The 24,471-nt window shown below is 45.0% G+C and overlaps 1 protein-coding gene across 6 annotated transcripts in view; it reads right to left on the reverse strand.

Annotated features, from left to right (window-relative positions):
* Window positions 1-24,471, reverse strand: part of tctn1 (tectonic family member 1) — a 101,090-nt gene that overhangs the window by 36,042 nt on the left and 40,577 nt on the right. For 3 of the 6 annotated variants that reach the window (XM_088287060.1, XM_088287061.1, XM_088287063.1), the window contains exons 3-7: window positions 22,501-22,634; window positions 19,902-20,053; window positions 18,438-18,540; window positions 9,303-9,415; window positions 2,751-2,771 (exon numbers count right to left, since the gene is read on the reverse strand). In XM_088287060.1, the coding sequence (XP_088143186.1) occupies window positions 2,751-2,771; window positions 9,303-9,415; window positions 18,438-18,540; window positions 19,902-20,053; window positions 22,501-22,634 (523 nt within the window). Of the gene's footprint in view, window positions 1-2,750; window positions 2,772-9,302; window positions 9,416-10,182; window positions 12,532-13,918; window positions 14,052-18,437; window positions 18,541-19,901; window positions 20,054-22,500; window positions 22,635-24,471 lie in introns of those variants that run through there. The other 3 variants (XM_088287064.1, XM_088287059.1, XM_088287062.1) reach the window with 3 other exon arrangements.

Consider the following 24,471-nt stretch of genomic DNA (forward strand, 5'->3'; position numbering starts at 1 on the left):
TCTGACCCTTCCTATAGAGAGCGTCTGCGTTGTCGCTCCAGTCAAGTTTATTGTTCAGATGAACACCAAGGTACTTGTAAGTTGGGACCCTCTCAACGTCTGTTCCCTGGATATTCACTGGTACAGGTGGAGAGTGCCGACGCCTGCAGAAATACACCGCCAGCTCTTTGGATTTCACAGGCAGTTCTGTTGACACCAGTCTACAAAAACCTGAGTATGTGCTCTGTTCTCCTGATCGTCTCCGTCAGAGATGAGGCCGACAATCACAGAGTCATCAGAAAACATCTGCAGGTGACAGGTAGGGGTATTGTATTTGATGTCCGAGGTGTAGAGGGTGAAGAGGAAGGTAGCCAGAACAGTTCCCTGCGGCGACCCTGTGCTGCAGAGGAGCACGTCAGACACACAGTCCTGTGCTCTCACGTACTGTGGCTGGTTTGTGAGGTAGTCGTGGATTCATGTGACAAGGTGGTGGGCCACTCCCACCTGCTCCAGGTTGTTGTCAATAGGGTGGGCTGGATGGTGTTGAAAGCACTGGAGAAATCAAAGAACATGATCCTCACAGTGCTCCCCGCCTTCTCCAGGTGGGAGAAGTGTGAAGTGTGGAGCAGGTAGGTGATGGCATCATCCACACTGATGCCAGGTTGGTATGCAAACTGGAGTGGGCCCATTGAAGAGCTCCCCAGGGGGCGCAGATGAACGAGGACCAGTCTCTCCAGGGTTTTCATCAGATGATACGTCAGCGCCACTGGTCTGAAGTTGTTGAGCTCCTTCTGATGGGGGTTCTTTGGAACCGGAATCAGGCAGGATGTTTTCCACAGCTGGGGGACTCTGCCCAGCTTCAGGCTAAGGTTGGACATGTGCTGGACGATTCCACACAGCTGGTCTGCGCAGGATTTGAGCAGCTGGGAGATAATCCCATCTGGACCCGCTGCCTTCCACGCCTTCATCTTCCTCAGCTGGTTCTTCACCTGCGATGTTGTGAGGAACAAGTCTGAGCAGGAGGAAATGGTAGTTGTCTGATGTGGCTGGGCACTGAAGACTGTGGGGAAGGGGGGCGAGGGTGTCGTTCGCAGCAGGAGGGGCTTGCGGGGGCTGCAGCAGGGGAGACTGAGCGGGGGCATGCATCTGATCAAACCTATTGAAAAATAGGTTCAACTCTGGGTCTTGGGTTGTCCGTGGCCTGAGAAGGTCTTCAGGCCCCTCCAGACATCCCTGGCATTATTATGCTGCAGCCGTATCACCGTCCTCATCCTGTAAAAGTTTTTCCCCTCTCTGAACCTCCTTCTCAGCTTGCAGTGCACTCTCTTCAGCTCCTCCTTGTCACCTGGCACAAAAGCCCTCTTTTTCGCCTTCAAGAGAGCTTGTCCGGTGTGATCCAGAGTTTATTGTAGGAGAAACATCTTACTGTCCTGGGGGGTATTGTGTTCTCCATGCAGAAATTAATATAGTCTGTAATAGTATCCGTTACACCATTAATGTCCTCCCTGTGGGCTTCACTGAATACTTCCCACACAGTTGTGATGAAACAGTCCTTTAAGGCCTCCTCTGCTTCTCCAGACCATCTCTGAACTGTGCAGGTCACAGCTGGCTGCCTGTGGACCAGAGGTTTGTATACAGGCAGGAAAGCCACCAAATTGTGATCAGCTTTGCCCAGCGGGGGGAGGGACAGTGATGTGTACGCCTCCTTGGTGTTGGCATAGAAAAGGTCCAATATTTTATTGTCTCTGGTGTGGCAGGTGACATATTGTGTGCATGAAGGAAGGCAGAGAGGAGGAAGGAGAAGCACGAATGAAGTCACCAGACATCAGGAGCAGGGCATTTGGGTGCTGTGTTTGTAGCATGCTCACAGCTGCAGTCAGTACATCACAGGCTGATTCACTGTTAGTAGAGGGAGGGACGTACACCGCCCTCGCAATTGCATGACTGAACTCTCACGGGATGTAGTACAGACGTATGATAACAGCTAGCAGCTCAATGTCCCAACTGCAAAGTTGCTCCTTAATAGTGACGTGCCCAGGATTACACTAGCTAACCTTAACAAACATAGCCAGCTCTCCTCCTTTTCTCTTACCGGTCTCCAGTGTCCTGTCCACACGTAGGGTTTGGAAGCCATCCAATTCCACGATGGCGTCCGGCGTTAGCTCTGCAAGCCATGACTCCGTGAACATCAGCAAGTTAGCCTCCCGGAAGTTCCTCTCATGCCGGGTTAGCGCCGTTAGCTCGTCCATTCTATTGGGAAGGGATCTAACATTCCCCATAATAACGGACGGGAGGACGGGGTGGTATCGTCTCCTCCTTGCCTGGCGTTTAGCCCCCGCATGACACCCCCGTCTCTTCCTCCTCAGCTCGCGGGGGATATCGGGTCTCGCTACGGGAGCCGGCGCGGGGTTAGCACAGAGTGCTAACAGCTGATCTCTTGTGTAGTTACGTCTCCGGACACGGCCGCTCAAAAAACAGCCACCAGCAGCAGTAAAACCACCGCAAGTTGGGTGTCCATTTCTGCGATGAGGTAAAATAAATAAAACAAAGTAAAGGTAAAAACACATAAAAAAGGCTCAACAGTGAGCCGGAGCTGCTGAAACAGGCTGCCACTCGCGCAGTTGCGGCCTCTGTGTCCAACAAGCTAATTGATTTGACTGAACTGAAATTTTTTTTGTTATAGCAGTTTTAGTGGACAAATACAATAACTCTGAGTTTGCAGTCACAATTTTGTTGTGATTTTTCACAGAAACACAAAAGAGCATACTTACAGTGGCACCTTCATTCTTCCCCTGTAAAAAATAACATGAAATAAAATCATAAGAATTTACATTGTGTTGCTTGTTCGTTCGCAGGCATGTGCACACACCAGAAAGCTGAAGACTGCAGCTATAGCGCCTTGAAAAAAATTTGCCCTCTTATCAAATTCCTTTTTTTGCATATGTGAGTCTTTCTCTTAGGCAATATTTTAGCCTACTCTTCCTTGCTTAGATGCTAATTTTCAGCAAAACCTGAGGCTTTCAAGAAGAACAGGTCATGCCAAAGCATTTCCATCAGATTAAATTCTGGATCTTGGCTAGGCCATTCAAAAGTCTGATATTTTTCTCATTTGCAGCTGTACAGTAGTTTTGCTGGTGTGTATTGGATCATTATCCTGCTGCAGAGCCCAAGTGCGCTTCAGCTTGAGGTCACAAACTAATGGATGAACGTTTTCCCCTCAAGATTTTGTGGACATGTTCAACCAGGGTGTTTCCTCTAATTACCATCACAGATATCTTCAAACTTGTAATCAATCAGCCTATTTAAAGGGTGGCAAGTGACATACGTTGTGCTGTTAGGTGTGTACCAGACTAAAGCGTAGTAGGGCCTTGTCTAAGGGGATGAGAAAGAAAATGATTAACAAGCACATTAAAAGTAAGGTCCCTAAGGCTATCTCCAAGTATTTGAAACCTCCTCCCTCATCATACCAGCATACACGCACCTCTCCACTCTACTGCCCTCTTCCTCACACATGAGCACACCACACCCACACGTCACGCAGATGCTTGTCACAATACTTGCAACATGCCACGACCAACTGTGCGTAATTTCTTGCATTGGGCGCGTTGATGGAGAAGAAGAAAGAAGAAGAATGAGACCAAGAAGAATCTTCTTCTGATCTTCATATAAACCTTTGCCTTTAGCATCTATTCCACGCCGGCGTCACGCACCAACGTTTGTCTTTTTTTTTGGGCTGCCAATTTTTATGAATAAGGCCGGGTCGAGGCTGAAAGGTGACCCAAATCTCGGCCGGTGTGCGGGGGACTGACAGGCAAAAAAGGGTCAAGTGCCCAGCTCTGCTTTTTTATCTATCATGCTTTTCTCAAATTCAAGTTATTTCTCTGACCACTGTGGGTTCTTCTTTCATTAAGCGGGTTGCGATTTTCTCCATGTGTGTACAATATGCTCTTTTTGGTCAGTAGTAGTTTTCACCTTGCAATTTTGACATGGACATGCACTTTTTGTTAAGACTTTGGAAATTAAGTTTTATATTTTCCAAGCTCTAAAAAAGCTTTGACATGTAAATCACTAAAAGTAGATATGTGCTTAAAGGCATTTAAACTAAGACAAGTTTTGGAGTTTTTATTTTTCAAAATGTAGACACCGTTTACCCCTTTTTTCAACCAATGAATATTGGCTTGACATATCGGTTATCGGCCCCCGGTACTACGAATCGGTATTGGTCATGAAAAAGCGGATCGGTCTAGTGGTGGTCCGCATTTTTAAGAAGAGAGACTGGAGGGTGTGTTCCGATTACAGAGGTAAGGTCTATTCAGGGGTGCAGGAGAGGAGGGTCCGTCGGCTGGTTGAATCTCAGATTCAGAAAGAGCAGTGTGGAACAGTGGCCCAGCTCTACATTCTTGGCAGGGTCCTCGAGGTTGCGTGGGAGTTCATCCAACCAGTGTACATGTGTTTTGTGGACTTGGAGAAGGCATCACCAAAATGGCGGACCCGGACCGTGGGATGGTTCGGACCGGACCCATGACCAATCTATGATGATTTTTTTTCAGGGCGCATTCGCAAACGTTGGCGCTGCAATTCTAGTTAATACGGAAAAGGCGTCACTTATTTGAGCCAATCAAATCTTTTGTTTACGATCCACTGCCAATTGCGCAGCAGACCGAAAGAGAGTGCTGCTGACAGTATGCCTTGCCAAAAAGTTAGCAAGGTCAATGCGTGTTGTTTTAAATGAATGGACGGAGAAATTTAGTTTCGTTCTGGCTGCAGCCGATTCAAAACCAGTGTGCATCCTATGCACCGAAACTGTCGCAACATTTCGAAGCGCCACTACGAAATAAAGCACCGTCCTTTTTTGCAAAGTTATCTGCTGAGGTTTGAGGTGAGCGCACGCAAAAATATCGAACTTCGAGTGCAGTATAACAGATGTTTTTACATTTCCGTTTGCAGCCCAGCGGCATGCAAACGAATGTTCACCAAAAGTATCATGGATATTGGGGAAACATAAAAAAAACATTCAGTGATGGGGAAGTTGTGAAGGAGTGCTTAAATATGGTTGCACAAACATTATTTAAAGGAAAACACAAAGGCCAGATGTGTGAAATAATCAACCGTTGCAACCCAGAATTAAGTCACTGGCAGGGCAGTCACAAACTAATTTTTCTCATTTAGAGATGTTAAAAAAATATTCAAAAGAAAAGGTGGTGTGAAAGCTCATTTTGAATTAGTTTTTCATGAGGACAGCCATTTTTATTGACTGTGTTCCAAACATGTTGACCTGTTTTACTTGGATAATTAGGCTTTCCGTTTTTTTTAGGCTGATAACTCTTTGATTTAAGAAAAAAAAGGTAAAAGATGTTAACTCAATGCTTAGCACTTGATATATTTCTGCAGGAGATCTTTTACTGTTTTTTCTGGAAGTGGCAAACCTAAGTTCCTGGAGCCACATTTTCTTGAATGTGAAATAAACGCCTTATATTTGTTTGACTGGCAAAGGTGTTTAATCGGAACATTGCTAAATATTTAGTATATAAGTGCGCTCTGTTGAAAATGACTAAATATTTAAACTATATAAAAATGTGAACATAGGCTTGACATTAAGGGAAGTTGGACTTTGGTTCGGACCTTTTAATTGGAAGAAATATTCGTCGTGGACCTCTGTGACTTTTAATTGAATACCTCTGCATTAGACTGTGTCCTTCAGGGAGTTCTGTGGGGTGGGCTTCAGGAGTACGAGGTACCAAGCCCACTAAAACGGGCTGTTTGGTCCCTGTCACTGATGTCATAGTTTGGTCCGCATTTTCTCAGTAAGTCGAGTCGATTTATTTCTAATGAGAGATGGACACGGCCAAGGCTGCTTTGTCACAGATTGTTTTTTTTCTGTTAACTTTTAAGGACAGAATTTCTAGGCGCAGCCGAGGCAATGAGGGTGTCCGGTTTGGTGGCCTCAGTATTGCAGCCCTGCTTTTTGCAGATGATGTGGTCCTGTTGGCTTGCCGTGATCTCCAACTCTCACTGCAGCAGTTTGTAGCTGAGTGTGAAAAGGTTGGAATGAAGATCAGCACCTCCAAATTTGAGAGCATGGTTCTCAGTCACGGAAGGGTGAAGTGCCTTTTCCGGGTCGGGGAAGAGAACTTGCCCCAAGCGGATGAGTTCAAATATCTTGGGGTTTTGTTCACGAGTGAGGGTAGGATGGAGCTTGAGATCTGTGCAGAGGCTGCTGTGATGCAGACCCTGTATTGGTCTGTCCTGGTGATTTAATAGTCTGTTTTATGTTCATACCCTCAATTATGGGGCTGGGTTGTGGGTTGTGACAGAAAGAACAAGATCGTGGTTACAAGTGGCCGAAATTAGTTTCTTCCGCAGGGTGTCTGTGCTCTCCCTTATAGATAGGCTGAGAAGCTCTGTCATCCTAGAAGGAGTCGAGCTGCTGCTCCTTCACTTTGAGAGGAGCTGATGAGGTTGCTCGGTCATCTGATTAGGATGTCTCCTGGTCGCCTCCCTGGTGAGGAGTTCCAAGCATGTCGCACCAGCCGGAGGCCCCGAGGATGACCCACGACACGCTGGAGAGACTATGTCTCTGGGGATCCCTCCAGAAGAGCTGGAAGACGTGGTTGGGGAGAGGGAAAATTGGGTTTCCCTGCTGAAGCTGCTGCCTTCGCGACCCGACCCCCGAATAAGCGACAGAATGTGGATGGATCGATATTGAAAAATGGACAACACCGACTGGATGATCCCTTAAAAGGTTAGCCACAGAAGATAATTTTTTTTCTTGAGACTTCTAGAAACGTTTTATAATGCATAACTGTCTTTAAAAGTGATTAGAGTGTTGGTAGACAGCAATGTAATCACAAAATACAATTCAGAATGTGTCGTCTGTTGTTTCAATATTGCGTACACATTGCTCTCCATGTGCTTTAGCACTTAAACAATGGTTAATAGTGTGGCCGTTGGTTGCACTAACAGTGAAGAAAGTGCTGAAGAGTTTCCTCAGTTCTTCAAAGGATGAAGAAATACATGACCATTTAGTGACCAGAAAGTCAGTCGGCAGGGAGGAACATGTGGTAATTTGGGGTCGCCAAGCAAATATCCTTGGGTTATGAACGAGTTCAGTTCCTACGGTGGTGACACAACCTGAATTTCTGCGTAAATCAAAATTAAATCTTTATTACGCCCTCAACCTCTCCACAAAGTGACCCGCATGTGAAGAAGATGAAACAACGTCACTTGCAATGTAGTGTTTACGGAAGTGAATGTGGTCCAGCATGTAGGAGCCACGGAATAAACAGGGGAGCAAATCCGGAGGAGGTAGAATTTAGGGCTGAGCGATGTATCGTTTTGGGACCGAAATCGCGATCTCAGACAACGCGTTTTCAAGATCGTCAAAGCTCCGGTTTGTGCCCCACATTCACAAAGCAGGTCACAGTACAGAATAAAAAAAAAAAAAGGTCAGACTGTCGTTTGTTATCCGGGAAGTAATTTGCAGCTGCTTGAGTCCTTGGCGCCAAGCGACCTTGCGCCGCAGCAGTATGAGCTTTATTTGTACTATATGCAAGTCCGTGCATAGCAGCAGCAACGAGCTGCGTGATGACAAATAAATAACCCCACTAAGTAGCGTTTTAAATGAGGAAGCAAACGAGGGGTCGGTAAGCGTGCTAATCGCTCAAGTGCATTACAGTGTCGGGAAGGACGCAAAATAAATACTAAGGTCTACAGTCAACTCTTAACAGAAGTCTGGTTAGAATTGCGTTAGGGCAGAGAGCCAACAGCTATGAACAGAAATATTGTATTTCAATCAATAAACACATAGACACACATTGAGAAAATAAGATGACAGCTACATTAGCAATTTAGCCGTCGCTCTCAGACTGGAACACGTTCTCAGACCCGAACACGTAAACGGCTGACGTCATCATAACAATGAGGTTTGATGTCAACGGTATATTAAATATTTACAAGATCATCAAAAATATTTGCACCACACAGTACTGAGTTTTGAGATATACACAATAATAGGTCTCAAAATTATAATGTAAAACATTTTGGGGATTATAAAATACATTTTTATATTCACAATTACACAAATACAAAATCTGAAAATTATAAATAATTTTTATTGTTTTTAATGGTATAATGGCATTTTCCATCATGTTTGTATGTCCTGTACATTATGAAGAAATTGTGAATTTTGCACCGAAAGCTGGAAAAAACAAAAACGCAAAGAAATCAAAATCGCAATATCAGCCAGAAAAATTACAATTCGTTTTTTTTTTTTTCATGAAATCGTTCAGCCCTAGTAGAAATAACATTTTTTGGGCCAAACAATGCTTTTCGATCACATTTCAATGATACGTCGCGAAAGATGACGTTGCGTCATTGCCGTATACGTGGCTACAACTATCACCCCAAATGTTCAACACTGTGCTTCATGCTTCAAGTGCGATTAAATTCAAGTTGAATATAAAACATAAAAATACCGTTATTCAAAACAACATTGCAGATTTATGGCCACTCCAACAGTCAATATCTCTCCCATACCACATACAAAACGGTTGGGTCATGTCATGTTGAGCAGCAATAACCTACTTTCACCGCTGCTATGCTGCTGGTATACCCACAGGCATTGCAGGTCAAGGTTGTCAAACACTGAGCTTACACATTCATGTTCATGAATACAAAGAAATCTCTAAAACTAGAGGTGATGGTTGAAAATTGGCTTTGAATCTGAAAATTCTCAAAATTAAGCTTTTTATGCGTGACTCAATTTGTGTAAAACATCGTAATCCATCCATTATCTGACCTGCTTCTCCTCACAAGGGCGCCTATTCCAGATAATAATAATAATAATAATAATAATAATAATAAACGCATACCAAGGCATTAAGTCCATGTATTATTTCGTAAGGTAATATTTATTTGAACTTGGCCTTCTCGTTATGTTGGAAGTCTGTTACTATCATTCATAGCATGAACAATTGTTGCTGAGGTAGGCTGGCCTTGTCTTCCAGACAATGCACATTCAATAAACAGGTACCCAGGGCAGCAAGCAGGACATTACACCAGAATCTTTGTCCAATATATACATTTGTTCAGTGATCTAAAACATTCAATTGAACCAACTATGCAAAAAACAGGAATACTAGATTGGGCAAATACTTTTTTATGGCACTGTATGAAGAACAGGATAGTCACAACATGGGTCAACATATCCAGTAACTGAAGAATGGGAACTATTATATGAAACCAATGCATAATGGCAATGCACAGTGCAATACGGTAACTGACATCTGCACAACTATAGCAATGACACGTGAGGTGGAACTCACAGCATAGAGGTTGATGTTGGTGTAGGTGTCTATGCTAATGGTTGCTAGAGAGATGCATTCCTCTTTCAGAACCACACGCCGTGAACATCTACTCCTCCTGTCCACTAGGAATGCTGTGGAAAAAAAGGACACTGGAAATTACTTGAGCACACAGTTGTTTTTCTGCATAAATAGTCTGTCTCCAGAAATATTTTATAGTACCTGTTAGTTTTACATATGAAACAAAAATAATTGGATTGGAACTTGCAAAATTAATAGTTTTTTCACAGCATATCATGGGACAGATACATAGCGGCAATTTGTTGTGCATTTAGCAGCCTAGATAATTGGATATGCTTCAACCAACAGATGACGCCCGCAGGCATTCCCTGGATTTATTTATTTTTTTTGTGGATTGTGAATTACTTGTTACTAGTGGTAGACGGTAAATACCTTCAAGGCCTTCTCTGCTGGCCTAACATAATCAGGAAATCATGTTCATATCCTTCACATTGATATCATATTATATCATAGTCTTGAATTTTTACGTTAGAGCTTTTATCCAATCAGAATTCAGTTAGCTCGGGGTGCCTGGCAGATTTCATAATACCAGTAGCATGCACAATTTGTCTGAGGCCTTCAGATGCAATTGTGCGTGTCTCAAGGGGGCTTATACATTTGATGGACAGTTGCGATAGCCAATCAATCACAAGTTGATGACAGTAAGGTCTTCTCGCTGGCCTTACGTAGAAGGTGATGAATGCGTCTTGTGATTGGATACTCACTTGTGAGGGGGCAGCGCTATGCTGAATCAACACACCCGAAAGTCGTGACTGGCGACGGTTCAAAATCTATCATATATTTTTGCTTTTTTAAACCACAATGGCTGAAGAAGGGAAAAGTGTGGATTTAATTGCAGATAAACTTGTAAGGCCATTTTCAAGGTGGACCTTTCAAGAGAAGCTAGGTCGTCCAACACTCACTCAGTACTGCATAAGTGTCTTTGTATATAAATTGTCATCAATAATTAAATGTTTCATTAATTAATTCAATATGGAATTAAATACATGTCGTTAATTAAATTACCAATGATTACATGTAAAAAAATCGATGAAATGATACATTTAATTTATTTAATTCCACATTTAATTGATAAATGAAACAATTAATTAATGACAATATTAATTAAACATTTCAGGGCGTATTTATTAAAGATAAGATAACGATAAAGATGTCCTTTATTAGTCCCACAATGGGGAAATTTGAGGTGTTACAGCAGCAAAGATATAGATCACACAGAGTCGGCGGCGTAATGTAGCCGTTAATGTATAACATTACCAGCAGACATTCATAAAAAGCATGCAAATATACACAGTATAAACGTATCTAGTGTAAGGAAACACTCCTAATGCCTGTCCATTATACAGAGGGGGAAACGCTGTAATGATAAAAACTATTGATTTATTGAAAATACTGCAATGATAAAAATATTGCAATGAAAAAAGTACTGTAATGGTAAGAGTACTGAAATGATAGAAAAGTGCTGCAATGATAGAAAATACTGCAATGATAAAAGTACTGTAATAGTAAAAGTACCGCAATGATAGGAAATACTGCAATGATAAAAGTACTGCAATGATAAAAGTACTGTAATAGTGAAGGTCCTGCAATGGTAGAAATACTGCAGTGATAGAAGTACTGTAATAAGAATACTGTAATGGTAAACAAAATACATCATTGGTCAATATTTAAGTACACCATTGGCTGAAAGTACAGTAGTAGTGTATATTGCATCCTAGGACTGCACAATTGCACTAATGCCCTCCCGTTTGTAGGCCTGACCCAATGTTCTTGTTAAAAAGTCTGACAGCAGTCGGCAGGAAGGAGCGGCGAAATCTCTCTTTGGTACAGCGAGGGTGTAACAGTCTATCACTGAAGGAGCTATGGAGTGTTCTCAGAGTCTCATTGAGTGGGTGGGCTGGGTTGTCCAGCATTGATGACAGTTTTGCCGTCATCCTCCTGCCCCCCACTGAGTCCACAGAGTCCAGGGAGAAGCCCAGGACAGAGCTGGCCCTCCTCACTAGTTTGTCCAGTCTCTTTTTGTCCCGGCCCGAGATGCCTCCTGCCCAGGAGACCACTCCATAGCAGATGACTGATGAAACCACAGAGTCATAGAAGTTCCTCCTGAGTAGGAAGAGTCTGCTCTGACCCTTCCTATAGAGAGCATCTGTGTTGTCGTTCCAGTCCAGTTTATTGTTCAGATGAACACCCAGGTACTTGTAAGTTGAGACCCTCTCAACGTCTGTTCCCTGGATATTCACTGCTGCAGGTAGAGAGTGCCAACGCTTGCGGAAATCCACCACCAGCTCTTTGGATTTCCCAGCGTTGATTTGGAGGCGGTTCTGCTGACACCAGTCCACGAACCCCTGCATAACCCCTCTGTACTCCCGATCATCACCGTCAGTGATGAGGCCGACAATCGCAGAGTCATCAGAGAACTTCTGAAGGTGACAGGTTGTGGAATTGTATTTGTAGTCCGAAGTGTAGAGGGTGAACAGGAAGGGAGCCAGAACAGTTCCCTGCGGCGCTCCCGTGCTGCAGAGGAGCACGTCAGACACACAGTCCTGGGTCCTCACGTACTGTGGCCGGTTTGTGAGGTAGTCGTGGATCCATGTGATGAGGAGGTGGGCCACTCCCGCCTGCTCCAGCTTGTCTCCCAATAAGGCGGGCTGGATGGTGTTGAAAGCAGTTGAGAAATCAAAGAACATGATCCTCACCGTGCCCCCCGCCTTCTCCAGGTGGGAGAGTGAAGTGTGGAGCAGGTAGATGGCATCATCCACACTGATGCCAGGCTGGTATGCGAACTGGAGTGGGTCCATTGAGGAGCTGATCAGGGGGCGCAGATGGACGAGGACCAGTCTCTCCAGGGTCTTCATCAGATGAGACGTCAGCGCCACTGGTCTGAAGTTGTTGAGCTCCTTCGGATGGGGTGTCTTTGGAACCGGAACCAGGCAGGATGTTTTCCACAGCTGGGGGACTCTGCCCAGCTTCAGGCTCAGGTTGACCATGTGCTGGACGATTCCACACAGCTGGTCTGCGCAGGATTTGAGGAGCTGGGAGCTAATCCCATCTGGGCCTGCTGCCTTCCTCGCCTTCATCTTCCTCAGCTGGTTCTTCATCTGAGATGTTGTGAGGAACAAGGCTGAGCAGAAGGAAGTGGTAGTTGTCTGATGAGGCTGGGAACTGGAGCCTGTGGAGAGAGAGAGGGGAGAGAGAGGGGGAGAGAGGGTCTCGTTCGCAATTTTGGCACTTTCAGTCCTCCATATGAAACACAAAACGCTTTCCATATGGTGTAATATAAATTAGCAGGAAATTAGAACACAAACTAGAACAAATAAGCACATATACAATAGATATAACGAGAGTAGCTAAACTTGGCCTCAGAAATGTATTTGTACCCATCTAAACTGCTTCCAACGAATAGCCGCGGGTCTCCACGTTATTTAATGGAGTATTATTTATATTGTAGCACTCAATAGGCAGTGAAAGACATTTGCACTCTTACTGCAAGCACCAGACTGTTTCATTCATATCGTGACAATGTATATGCAAGTAATTTGTGAACAGATCATCCACGGTCACTGTGTCACGTCAAAACTAAAATAATTACATAACAGCAAACTGAGGAGCATACTCACAAATAATGAAACAATAAAATAAAGATTGAAGAAATATGAGCGACACAAAACTAAATTTTAAACCATTTTGTCCCGCATCCTCTGTCCGCCATTTGGACACTCATTCTTTTTCATAAAAATATTCGTCCTACGTCTTCGTAACTATACAACCCACCGTGTTAATTAATTTAATTTTGCTCCAAGTGTAAATATCGAAATTCTATGCACGGGGTACCAAAAGGGTCAAGCGAAAACCCACTTCCGGCCTTGCTGATGCAGTCCTTTTTACAAAAATTCTCTTTCTGCATCTTCCACCCCAAAATTGTGGGTTTGCCAGGGATGGACGGACTTCCATCTGAGGGTCTGGCGAGTACAAGTGGACGATTACAATGGAACGTTCGCTAATAACAACGTCAAAGTTTAAATTTTTATCCTAAAATTGCCTTACCTTAACCAGAATCCCAAGGTGAATTTTAGCCAAACAATCCTGGTGAATGAATTAACTTTCAAATCAGGGTTGTTGTTGTGCCAAGTTACTGTCATTACAATGCTGTTGTTGCGACTGTTTCTTCTTTGTTGATGATGTTGTTCATTGTCATTTTCTTTTTTGCTCTATCAAACACACGAAGAGGAAGCTCTGTTGCAAAAACTTTTTCTTCACACAATAACATTAACAAGGGTTTTGCAATGCGGGATTCTATTTGAGATAAGTTGTTTTAAGACAAACTGACAAACGCTAACATTTTATTTACAGATTTATCGTCGCGCTGAGCAAACCGTGCTTGTCTGCTGGCGGCGGATCTGCTCATAGCTGCTGAACACAGCTGTTTACTATTCGCTTTTCCGGCTCAACTCAAGTTGAATGGCACATTTGAATAATTTTCTGAGTTTCCGAACAGATCGATCCATCCATCCATCAATTTTCTGCCGCTCATCCGGGTCGGGTTGCGGAAGCAGCACCTTCAGCAGGGACACCCAGACTTCCCTGTCCCCAGCCACATCTTCCAGCTCTTCCGGAGGGATCCCCAGGAGTTCCCAAGCCAGCTGGGAGACAGAGTCCCTCGAGCTTGTCCTGGGTAGTCCTCGGGGCCTCCTGCCGGTGGTAGATACAATACAATACAACTTTATTTATATAGCGTATTTCACAACAGCTGGAGCTGTAACAAAGCGCTTTCCAAATGGTGTAATATAAATTAGCGGGAAATGAAATGCCCGGAACACCTCACCAGAGAGGTGTCCAGGAGGCATCCTAATCAGATGCCCGAGTCACCTCATCTGGCTCCGCTCAACGTGGAGGAGGAGCCGCTCTACTCTGAGTCCCTCCCGGATGACAGACCTTCTCACCCTATCTCTAAGGGAAAGCCCGGACACCCTGCCGATGAAACTCATTTCGGTCGCTTGTTTCCGAGATCTTGTTCTTTCAGTCACGACCCATAGTTTGTGACCATAGGTGAGGGTAGGAACGGAGATCGACTGGTAAATCGAGTGCTTCGCCTTTTGGCTCAGCTCCTACTTCACCACAACAGACCGATACAGCGTCCGCATCACAGCAGACGCTGCAACGATCCGCCTGTCAATCTCACGCTCCATCCTCCTCTCACTCGTGAACAAGACCCCAAGATACTTGAACTCCTCCACTTGGGGAAGGACCTTGTCCCTGACCCGTAGCGGGGACTCCACCCTTTTCCAACAGTGGACCATGGTCGCAGATTTGGAGGTGCTGATCTTCATTCCAACCGTTTCACACTTGGTTGCAAACTGCTCCAGTGAGAGTTGGAGATCACGGCTTGAAGAAGGCAACAGTACCACATCATCTGCAAAAAGCAGAGATTCAATAATGAGGCCACCAAACCTGACCCCCCCAATGCCTCGACTGTTCCTAGAAATTCTGTCCATAAAAGTTATGAACAGAATCGATGACAGGGCAGCCTTGGTGGAGTCCAACCCTCACTAGAAACAAATCCGCCTTACTCCCGGCAATACGGACCAAACTCTGACATCTGTGGTACACGGACTGAACAGCCCGTATGGGTGGGCTTGGTACCTCATACTCCAGAAGTACACCCCACAGAACCCCCGGGGCACACGGTCGAACGGCTTCTCCAAGTCTACAAAACACACTGGTTGGGCAAACTCCCACACACCCTTGAGGACCCTGCTAAGAGTTTAAAGTTGGTCCACTGTTCCACAGCCATGACGAAAACCACACTGCTCTTCCTCAATCTGAGATTCGACCTCCAGATGGACCCTCCTCTATAGCACCCCTGAATAGACTGTACCAGGGAGGCTATAGAGTGTACAGTGAACCCTCGCTACTTCGCGGTTCGTTCAGTGCTTCGCGGGTCTAAAAAATATTCGGGGGCATTGTAGTTTCGCCGAGCGGCACGACGGGGCGCTGGAGCGGTTAGACGGCCGGCGTGCGCCGAAGAAGAGCGTGGGCGAAGAGGAGAGTGGACGAAGAAGAGTACGTTCCCCCGGGCACGATTTGGGGCGACGTTTCGCGCGGTTCGGACCGTGCGAGAGCTCCGGAGGAGACCGGCCGGCGTGCGTGGCAGTTAAGCCGAAGAGGAACAACTTCCGCCCGGGCACTAGCGGGGCGACATTTCGCTCCGTTCGGGATCGTGCGAGAGCTCCGGAGGAGACCGGCCGGCGTGCGTGGCAGTTAAGCCGAAGAGGAACAACTTCCGCCCGGGCACTAGCGGGGCGACATTTCGCTCCGTTCGGGATCGTGCGAGAGCTCCGGAGGAGACCGGCCGGCGTGCGTGGCAGTTAAGCCGAAGAGCAAAAACTTCCGCCCGGGCACTAGCGGGGCGACATTTGGCTCAGTTCGGGACCGTGCGAGAGCTCCGGAGGAGACCGGCCGGCGTGCGTGGCAGTTAAGCCGAAGAGGAACAACTTCCGCCCGGGCACTAGCGAGGCGACATTTCGCTCTGTTCGGGACCGTGCGAGAGCTCCGGAGGAGACCGGCTGGCGTGCGTGGCAGTTAAGCCGTAGAGGAACAACTTCCGCCCGGGCACTAGCGGGGCGACATTTCGCTCCGTTCGGGACCGTGCGAGAGCTCCGGAGGAGACCGGCCGGCGTGCGTGGCAGTTAAGCCGAAGAGGAACAACTTCCGCCCGGGCACTAGCGGGGCGACATTTCGCTCCGTTCGGGACCGTGCGAGAGCTCCGGAGGAGACCGGCCGGCGTGCGTGGTAGTTAAGCCGAAGAGGAACACCTTCCGCCCGGGCATGAGCGGAGCGCGAGGCTGTCAGTTATGAATGAATAAATAAATAAATGAAGAATGCCACCTTTCATTTCACAGGGCACACCGGATGGCGCGTACCAGCAGGTAAAAGTCGAAGTAATTAAATGAATACAAAAAGAAGTAATTGAATAAATACAAAAATAATGGCTGGGGAATAAAACAATAATAAGTTTTAATCATAATTTGTTTTGTTTTTTTGTTATAACATGAATTTCACTCTCTCTCTCTCTACCCGTATATATATATATATAAATATATATATTTATTTATTTATTTATTTTTAAGCATTTTTGAAGGTGCGCCGCTACTTCGCACTTTTTTTTTTAAGCATTTTTGAAGGTGCGCCGCTACTTCGCGGATTTTCAGTTTTCGCGGGTGGTCTCGGTCCCCATTAACCGCGATAACCGAGGGTTCACCGTAATTCCTCTGTAATTCGAACACACCCTTCGATCCCCCTTCTTAAAGAGGGGGAGCCCCACCCCGGTCTACCAATCCATAGGCTCTGTCCCCGATGTCCTCGCAATGTTGGAGAGGCGTGTCAACCATGACAGCTCCACAACCTCCAGAGCCTTAAGGAACTCCAGGCGGATCTCATCCACCCCCGGGGCTTTCCCACCAAGGAGCTTGTTAACCGCCTCGGTTTCTTCAGCCCCAGAGATAAGTGAGTCTACCACGGTGTCTTCAGGCTCTGCTTCCTCAATAGCAGGCGTGTCGGTGGAATTGAGGAGTTCTTCGAAGTATTCTCCCCACTGACTCACAACGTCCAGAGTCGAGGTCAGCAGCACCCCATCTCCACTATAAACAGTGTTAATGGTGTGCTGCTTCCCTTTCCTGAGACGCCGGATTGTGGACCAGAATTTCTTCGAAGCCGTCCAACAATTGTTTTGCATGGCATCAACGTACTCCTCCCACGCCTGAGTTTTTGTTTCAGCAACCACCAAAGCCGTATTCCGCTTGGCCAGTCGATACCTGTCAGCTGTGATTTCAGGCACTTCATCATTAAAACATGGATTGGTGCCCAAGAGAAGTGAAATATGTGGACAAGTGTTTCTTTCTTTTTGTAGTTAATTTCATAGTATCAGTGCAACTCAGCATTGTGGATAGTTTTAATCTTCATTTTCAATTTTCATTCCATTTAAAATGCACTAAACATTTACACGCTTGCACCAAACATCAATGTAATTTAAAAATAAATAAATAAATAAGAAAAATCTAATTGAAATCAGGAACTGAAAATCAAATATTTAATCAATCGGGGCTCGAGTGAATTGTTCCATCACTAGTATTTTCATTTATTTGCATGCATTTGGGTAATATGTATTTTGTGTATTAAATTGGGGACTACGTTTATTTTTTTCAGTTTTTTTATTTCATTAACTCGGTGCAATATAATATTGTGTTTGAGTACTTATTAATTTTGTTTCTGTTTAAATATGTTTGAATTGCTGTGTTACGGTGCATTTGAAAAGTGCGTGAGGTGTATTCGAGCCAGGCGGTTCATGTCGGAAAAAGTTGAATAAAGAATTAGCTGAAAACTGTCTTACCGTTTTGGTTCATTTTAGCAAGGTAGACATAAGTAAAATACACTACAACTAAATATAATTGTAACCCACCGCACCTTAGCCGCCAAAGACGAGTGAAAACAACTTTTAAAGGTTACGCTGTTCTAATCGGCTTGTTTCCCCTCAGTGGTCGGAGAACTGGCAGTCTGTCAGTGACGGACTGAGAAGGTCCCTCTGTGCTCAGTAGTGACGATTCTGTTGATGGATAAAAGCCCACCTTGTCCAGTGCATAGTCTGTCAGTTTTTCTACGTTTCCCGTCATTTGACAGAAAAACGGGCATCAGTCAGTGACGAGGGATTGATGGAATGGCCACCTCTTAAATATGACGGTTGTGTAAGTCCAACAAAGCTACAATTTCGATTTTGAAAAAAAAATGCTGATGCAAAAGAATTCATCCAGAGGTGAGGTTTAACATCCACGTTCTTAAATGTGTTTTTATCTTCAGTGCAAAATGGATAAAAAGCTAAAAGGCTAACCTTTTAATGTGGTGCACACTGGTTCATAAAATGTTCACATTTCATCTGAATAGACCCATACCATGGCAAAATTGCCACTTTGTGTACTTTCTGTGTACTTTAAAAAATAACATTCACACTTGATCAAACAAACTGTACTACTGGAGCTAACTATTTTAACCAAACCAAAGCCGTGAAGGTATTACAGCTAGTACCTGCAGGACTCTGGTCAACACAGTCAACAGAAACACTTGAAGCTGGCAGGTAAAATATTTCTCTTTTTCCCTTTTCTTTAGCAGAGGCAATTGCATCTCCATACTGAAAGAGAGAAACCACAAATAATGTTTTGATGAAACAGATTATCCAAAATAATGTGACTAAAAGTCAAGACAAAAAAAGAAAATGTTCACCTCTTTAGAGGCAAAGTCAACCCCAAACATTTGTTAACAATAATATGTTCTTTGCAGCTCCAATAGTCGAAGACATCTGTGTTTGTACATCTCAGCTGGCGGCCATTTTGTCACTTGCTGTCAACTGAAAATTACGTCACCATTGCTAGGGGCTCAGATAACGACCAATCGTTGCTTCTAACTTCTTCTTTTCCTTTCGGCTTTCCCCTTCAGGTGTCACAACAGTGAATCAGTTCCCTTCATCTAAACCTGCCCTCTGCATCCTCTGCTCTCACCCCAACTACTTTCATGTCCTCTAACGACATCCATAAACCTCCATTTTGGTCTTCCTGTAGACCTATTGGCTGGCATCTGGAAACTCAGCATCCTTCTGCCAATATACTCACTATCTCTTCTCTCTTCTCTGGAATTGTCCAAACCATCATCAATCACCATCCTCAGTCTGGCCACGCTGACTTTAGCTCCAAAGTCCCTAATGTGCTGTCCCTCTGATGTACTCATTCCTGATCCTATCCATCTTGGTCACTCCCAAAGACAACCACAACATCTTCATCTCTGCCACGTCCAGCTCTGCCTCCTGTCTTTTCCTCAGTGGCACTGTCTCCAGACCAAAAAACATTGCTGGTCTCACCACAGTTCTATACATCTTTCCTTTCATTTTAGCTGAAACACTTCTATCACACCTGACACTTTTCTCCACATGTTCCAGCCGGCCTGCACACGCTTCTTCACTTCTTTTCCACACTCTCCATTGCTCTGGACTATTGACCCATGATACTTAAACTCCTCCACTTTCTTGGTCTCTTCTCCCTGTAAGCTCACTCTTCCTCTTGGGTCCCCTCTACTTTGTGTTCCTCTTCTATGTCTTCATTCGAATACATCTTCCTCCTCTCCTTCTTCGACCAACAGTAGTCCAATTTCCAACACCAGCATCGGTAGCGGTCGTTGTTAACCCAGGCCTCGACCGATCTGGTAAGAAAGTCATATGTTTGATACGCACGATCAATCATTGCTGAGCTTCAGAAAACAGATGAGCGGTGGTTGGTCATGACCAGAGCCCAAAACAACTGTGATGTTATTTTTAGTTGCCAAAAAGTGACAAAATGGCCAGCCCCTGGGATGGCTAAAAACGTGTGGCTTTGCTGCTTAACTCATATTCCACAAACGCAATATTAATCAGAAAGCCATGTTTGGAATAGTGAAGGCATATAGAAAAATATTATTGCAAAGATTTTTTGGAAGGTTGATTTCCCCTTTAAACATACTTGCCTGATAATATTTATGGAGTGCAGCAGGGATATATATAGACATGTCATTATCCTCCAGTGAGCTGAAAGTAAGCCTATTAAATTGGTTGAAGAGCAAATCAAAGTTTCTGGCCAGTGGAAGCGTAGGGGGAGGAAAATAAAATCCATCAAGACCTAAGACAAAAAAAAGAAAAAGAAAACAATAATTAGAAATCTCAACAAACTTGGACACGAAGCGACTTTCAAGAAGTACATAGAACCCCATAAACTACCCTCCTAATGTCAGGCTAAATTCTTAATCTTTTGTGTGTGACACCATTTCAGCATTTACGAGTTGTGTCAGAAAAGTTCCAAGACAAACTTGGACAATCGATTCCAAAAGTGAGGCCAATTCCTTTATTTCTGCCGAGGATTAATTATATTCAGATTTGAAATCAAAAGATGAATACCGTACCGGTTTGTGATGACCAGGGCTAGACATTAACTTCTTTGCTCACCAACCATTTCCACTTCCAATACGACGCAATATTGCGGTCTAGAGTAATGTCTATTTCCGGTATCGTCGGAGTACGATATCAAACCCTCTTGTGTGATATTGCTTACCATAATTGTTGTTGTTTTTTTTAATCACCAACCAATAATTAGCTAATAAACAATAAATATGGAATAAAATTGTTTTGCCCCCTCCATGAGATGTCACCTGATCGTAGTGGAGGGGTTTGAGTGAACCAATGATCCTAGGAGCAAAGTTGTCTGGAGCTTTATGCAGCTGACAGGGCCACCCGTGGCAAACAGGTCCTAGCTCAGAGACCAGACCAAGCATGGCTCGAAAGACCCAAATGATGATAACAAATATTGGATTCAGTTTTTCCTTGCCCAGACGTGGGTTAGTGGGGCTTCTCTCTGGAGCCAGGCCTGGAAGTACGTCAGGGGCCAGACCAAGCAAGGCTCAAAAGACCCAAATGATGATAACAAATATTGGATTCAGTTTTTCCTTGCCCAGACGTGGGTTAGTGGGGCATCTCTCTGGAGCCAGGCCTGGAAGTAGGTCAGGGGCCAGACCAAGCATTGCTCAAAAGACCCAAATGATGACGACAAATATTGGATTCAGTTTTTCCTTGCCCAGACGTGGGTTAGTGGGGCATCTCTCTGGAGGCAGGCCTGGAAGTGGAGCTCGAAGGCGAGCGTCTGGAGGCCGAGCATGCACGCACGGGTCCCGACCGGGCTCAACCTTAAGGGACAATGGGGGTCCCTTTTCCCAGGGAGGGAGGGGATGGTTAAAGAAAGAAAAAGAAGGAGAGAGAAAGAGACACACAGAGAGAGTGAGAGAGAGACACAGAGAGAGAGAGAGAGAGACACAGAGAGAGAGAGAGAGAGAGAGAGAGAGACACACACACCTCTGGATTGGCAGACCGGGGTGGGGGTTTCCCCTTTTTAAGAACTGGGACCGCAGGGTGTGTTTCAACTATAGGAAGACCTCAGCCTCCCTGGCACGGTCTATTCAGGGGTGCTGGGGAGGAGGGTTCATCGAGGAAGTTGAACCTCAGATTTAGGAGGAGCAGTGTGTTTTTTGTCCTGGCCGTGGAACAGTGGACCAGCTCTACACCCTCGCCAGGGTACTTGAGGGTCCAAGAAGTTCAGCCAACCAGTCTTTACTTTGTGGATTTGGAAAAGGCGTTCAACTGTGTGCCCCAGGGTATCTTGTGGAGAGTGCTCCGGGAGTATGGGGTATCAGACGCCCTAGTATGGGCAGTTTGACCCCTGCACAACCAGTGTCAGAGTTTGATCCGCTTTGCCAGCAGTAAGTCAGATTAATTTCCAGTGAGGTTTGGACTTGTCAACAATTCTGTCCATAACCTTTATTGACATAATTTCTAGGTGTAGCCGAGGCATTGAGGGTGTCCAGTTTGGTGGTCTCAATATTGCATCTTTGCTTTTTGCAGAAGATGTTGTCCTGTTGGCTTTAAGATGAACTCTTCAACTCTCACTGGAGCCATTTGCAGCAGAGTGTGAATGATGAAAATCAGCACCTCCAAATCTGAGAAGAAGGTCCTCGGTGATGAAAAGGGTGTAGTGTCCTCTCCAGGTCGGGCAAGAGATCCTGCCCCAAGTGGAGGTGTTCAAGTATCTTGGGGTCTTGTTCAAAAGTGGATGGAACGGGAGAGCGACAGGTGGATCGGTGCAGCGTCTGGAGTGATGCGGACGCTTTATCCTGTCCATTGTGGTGAAGAGGGTGCTGAGCTGGAAGGTGACGCTCTCAATTTACCGGCCAATCTGCGTTTCTACCCTCACCCAAGGTCACGAGCTGTAGGTTGTGACGAAAAGAATAAGATCCCAGATACAAGCAGCCAAAATTAATTTCCTCTGCAGGGTGTTTTGGCTCTCCCTGAGAGATAATGTGAGAAGCTCGGTCATGCAGGAGGGGCTCAGAGTCAAGCCGGGGAGAAAATGGGTGTAAAATCTGGGGGAAAATTAAAATGTATATAGATTTAAAAATACAACTAATATGCGAATTTGAGGGTGCCGAACTGTGGGAGTCTTCTGAATATGATTTGGTATAAGACTTACAAGGCAAGTAATGAATTATTGTCTAATAAAAACAAAGACCATTTAGGACTTACGATAATGTGACTGAATGCAGAAACTGTGATGATACGTCTCTTGCTGAAGAAGGGACTGCAACTGTGAGTACCCCTCCACAGTATACTGCAAAGCATATGATGCAATGACATGGCTGCACAGCTGTTTGTTGCCACTGCAAAAGAAAAACAAACAAAAAAAAACAAGCTGTTGTGTAATCGTCTACAGAGCTGGGCACATGAGCCTTTTTTGCCAGTTCAGTTGATAGCCCTACGGCCGTGAGGCTGCGACCTTGCAGCTTCGACCCTCCAGCCTGATCCAGTTAAAAAACAAAAACAAAAGAAGAAACCGTGCATGACACTGCCACGGGACAGAGGCTAACCGCAATGGTTTATTTAAAGATCATTAGCTGGCTAATTTACTATTCAAATCCGCTTAACTTAATATGGACTTAATTATGGTGCTCAATGTTTCGTCAAACCAATGTGGGTTAACGGTTTGGCAACCACATGTGTGCACTTCTCCCAAGCATAGGCTGAACTCTGTTAAAGGGCCAGTACACAAAACAGCATTACAATATTTCATTCTGCTCTGAGTGTAAATATTTGAATTCTATACACATGCCCACTCGAATCTCTATTGGAGTCACCACTAGTGCAAGACCAGCAGTAAAACACTGTAGAACAGAACCACACGTAATAATTTATTGTGAAACAGTGTGGACAACTTTGAACACAAAAAATAATTTATTTTTAATCTTGTTCTGCCCCCTGCTGCTTCTCCTCCTCCTCCTTCTTCGTCTCATTCTTCTTTCATCTACTCCACGAATGTGCCCAATGCAAGTAAGTACGCACAGTCGGTAGTGGTGCTTTTGATGCATTTGGAGGCCATTTTTGTCATTTGCCCATTTCGCTCAGCAGGTTGAGATGAACCTTTGGCCGTCTTGCGACCACATAACATGCACAAGGGTCGATTTGTGGGCCGGACTAAAATCCACCTCCAGCCTTGCTTAGTCAAGCCCTTTTTTAAAAAATTTGTCACCCCCTCGCCCCAAAAATGGGCATCTGGGCGGGCAGGAGGGCCGGACTGTTCCACCCACGGGACAGACTGCCCAGCTCCGAGTATCCAGTATGTATCATGGGTAATATATACTGATATTCAGAAATTGAGAGTAGAGATTTTCATTTGTGTGCATAAGTAGTGATAGACCGATTATCGGCCGGGCCGATTATCAGGGCCGATATTTGGCATTTTGCTGATAATAGGCATCAGCCTTTTTAATAAATTTCAAGGCCGGTATATTAAATTATCATTTTGGCTTCCTACAAATCACTTCTGTCTCGCTTCTAAGCTTGTTGCCCTGCCTGCAGAAGCAGATTGGCCAGCCCAAAGCACCATCTGATTGGTTCCTTGTGCAGTGGATAACAGCCAATCAGCAGTAAGCTGCCTGTTTGCTTTCTCAACTCGAGTCACACGCTGTGCAACAGACTTTGCCAAAATTTGTAGTACTACAACTCACAACTAAAAGAAAACTATTTGACGTAGTAAACTTTAAACAGATGTTTTTTTGTTTTTTTTTCATTGAACTATAATACATGCAGCTGAGCCTGGGAGGTCTGTGCACTTTTTGTTTTTCTATTTTCCAAAATCTAAAAAAGCTTTAACATGTTGTAAATCACTGAAGTTGTTGAATAGCATGTGCTTAAAGGTAATTAAGTCAAGTTTTGGAGTTGGGCGGCAGTTAACAGTTAACACGTTGGCCTCACAGTGCAGTAGTCGTGGGTTCGCTTCCGGCTCCGGTCTTCCTGTGAGGAGTTCGCATGTTCTCCCCGTGCCTGCGTGGGTACTCTGGTTTCCTCCCACATTCCAAAAACATGCATAGCAGGTTGATTAAACACTCTGAATTGCCCCTAGGTGTGAGCGTGAGCGCGTATGGTTGTTTGTCTGTGTGTGCCCTGCGATTGGCTGGCAACCAGTTCAGGGTGTACCCCGCCTACTGCCCGAAGACAGCT

This window comes from Idiotropiscis lumnitzeri, unplaced genomic scaffold (assembly GCF_059441095.1).
Source record: "Idiotropiscis lumnitzeri isolate Australia: NSW breed Sydney's pygmy pipehorse unplaced genomic scaffold, RoL_Ilum_1.0 HiC_scaffold_23, whole genome shotgun sequence".
In the NCBI taxonomy this organism is placed as follows: Eukaryota; Metazoa; Chordata; class Actinopteri; order Syngnathiformes; family Syngnathidae; genus Idiotropiscis; species Idiotropiscis lumnitzeri.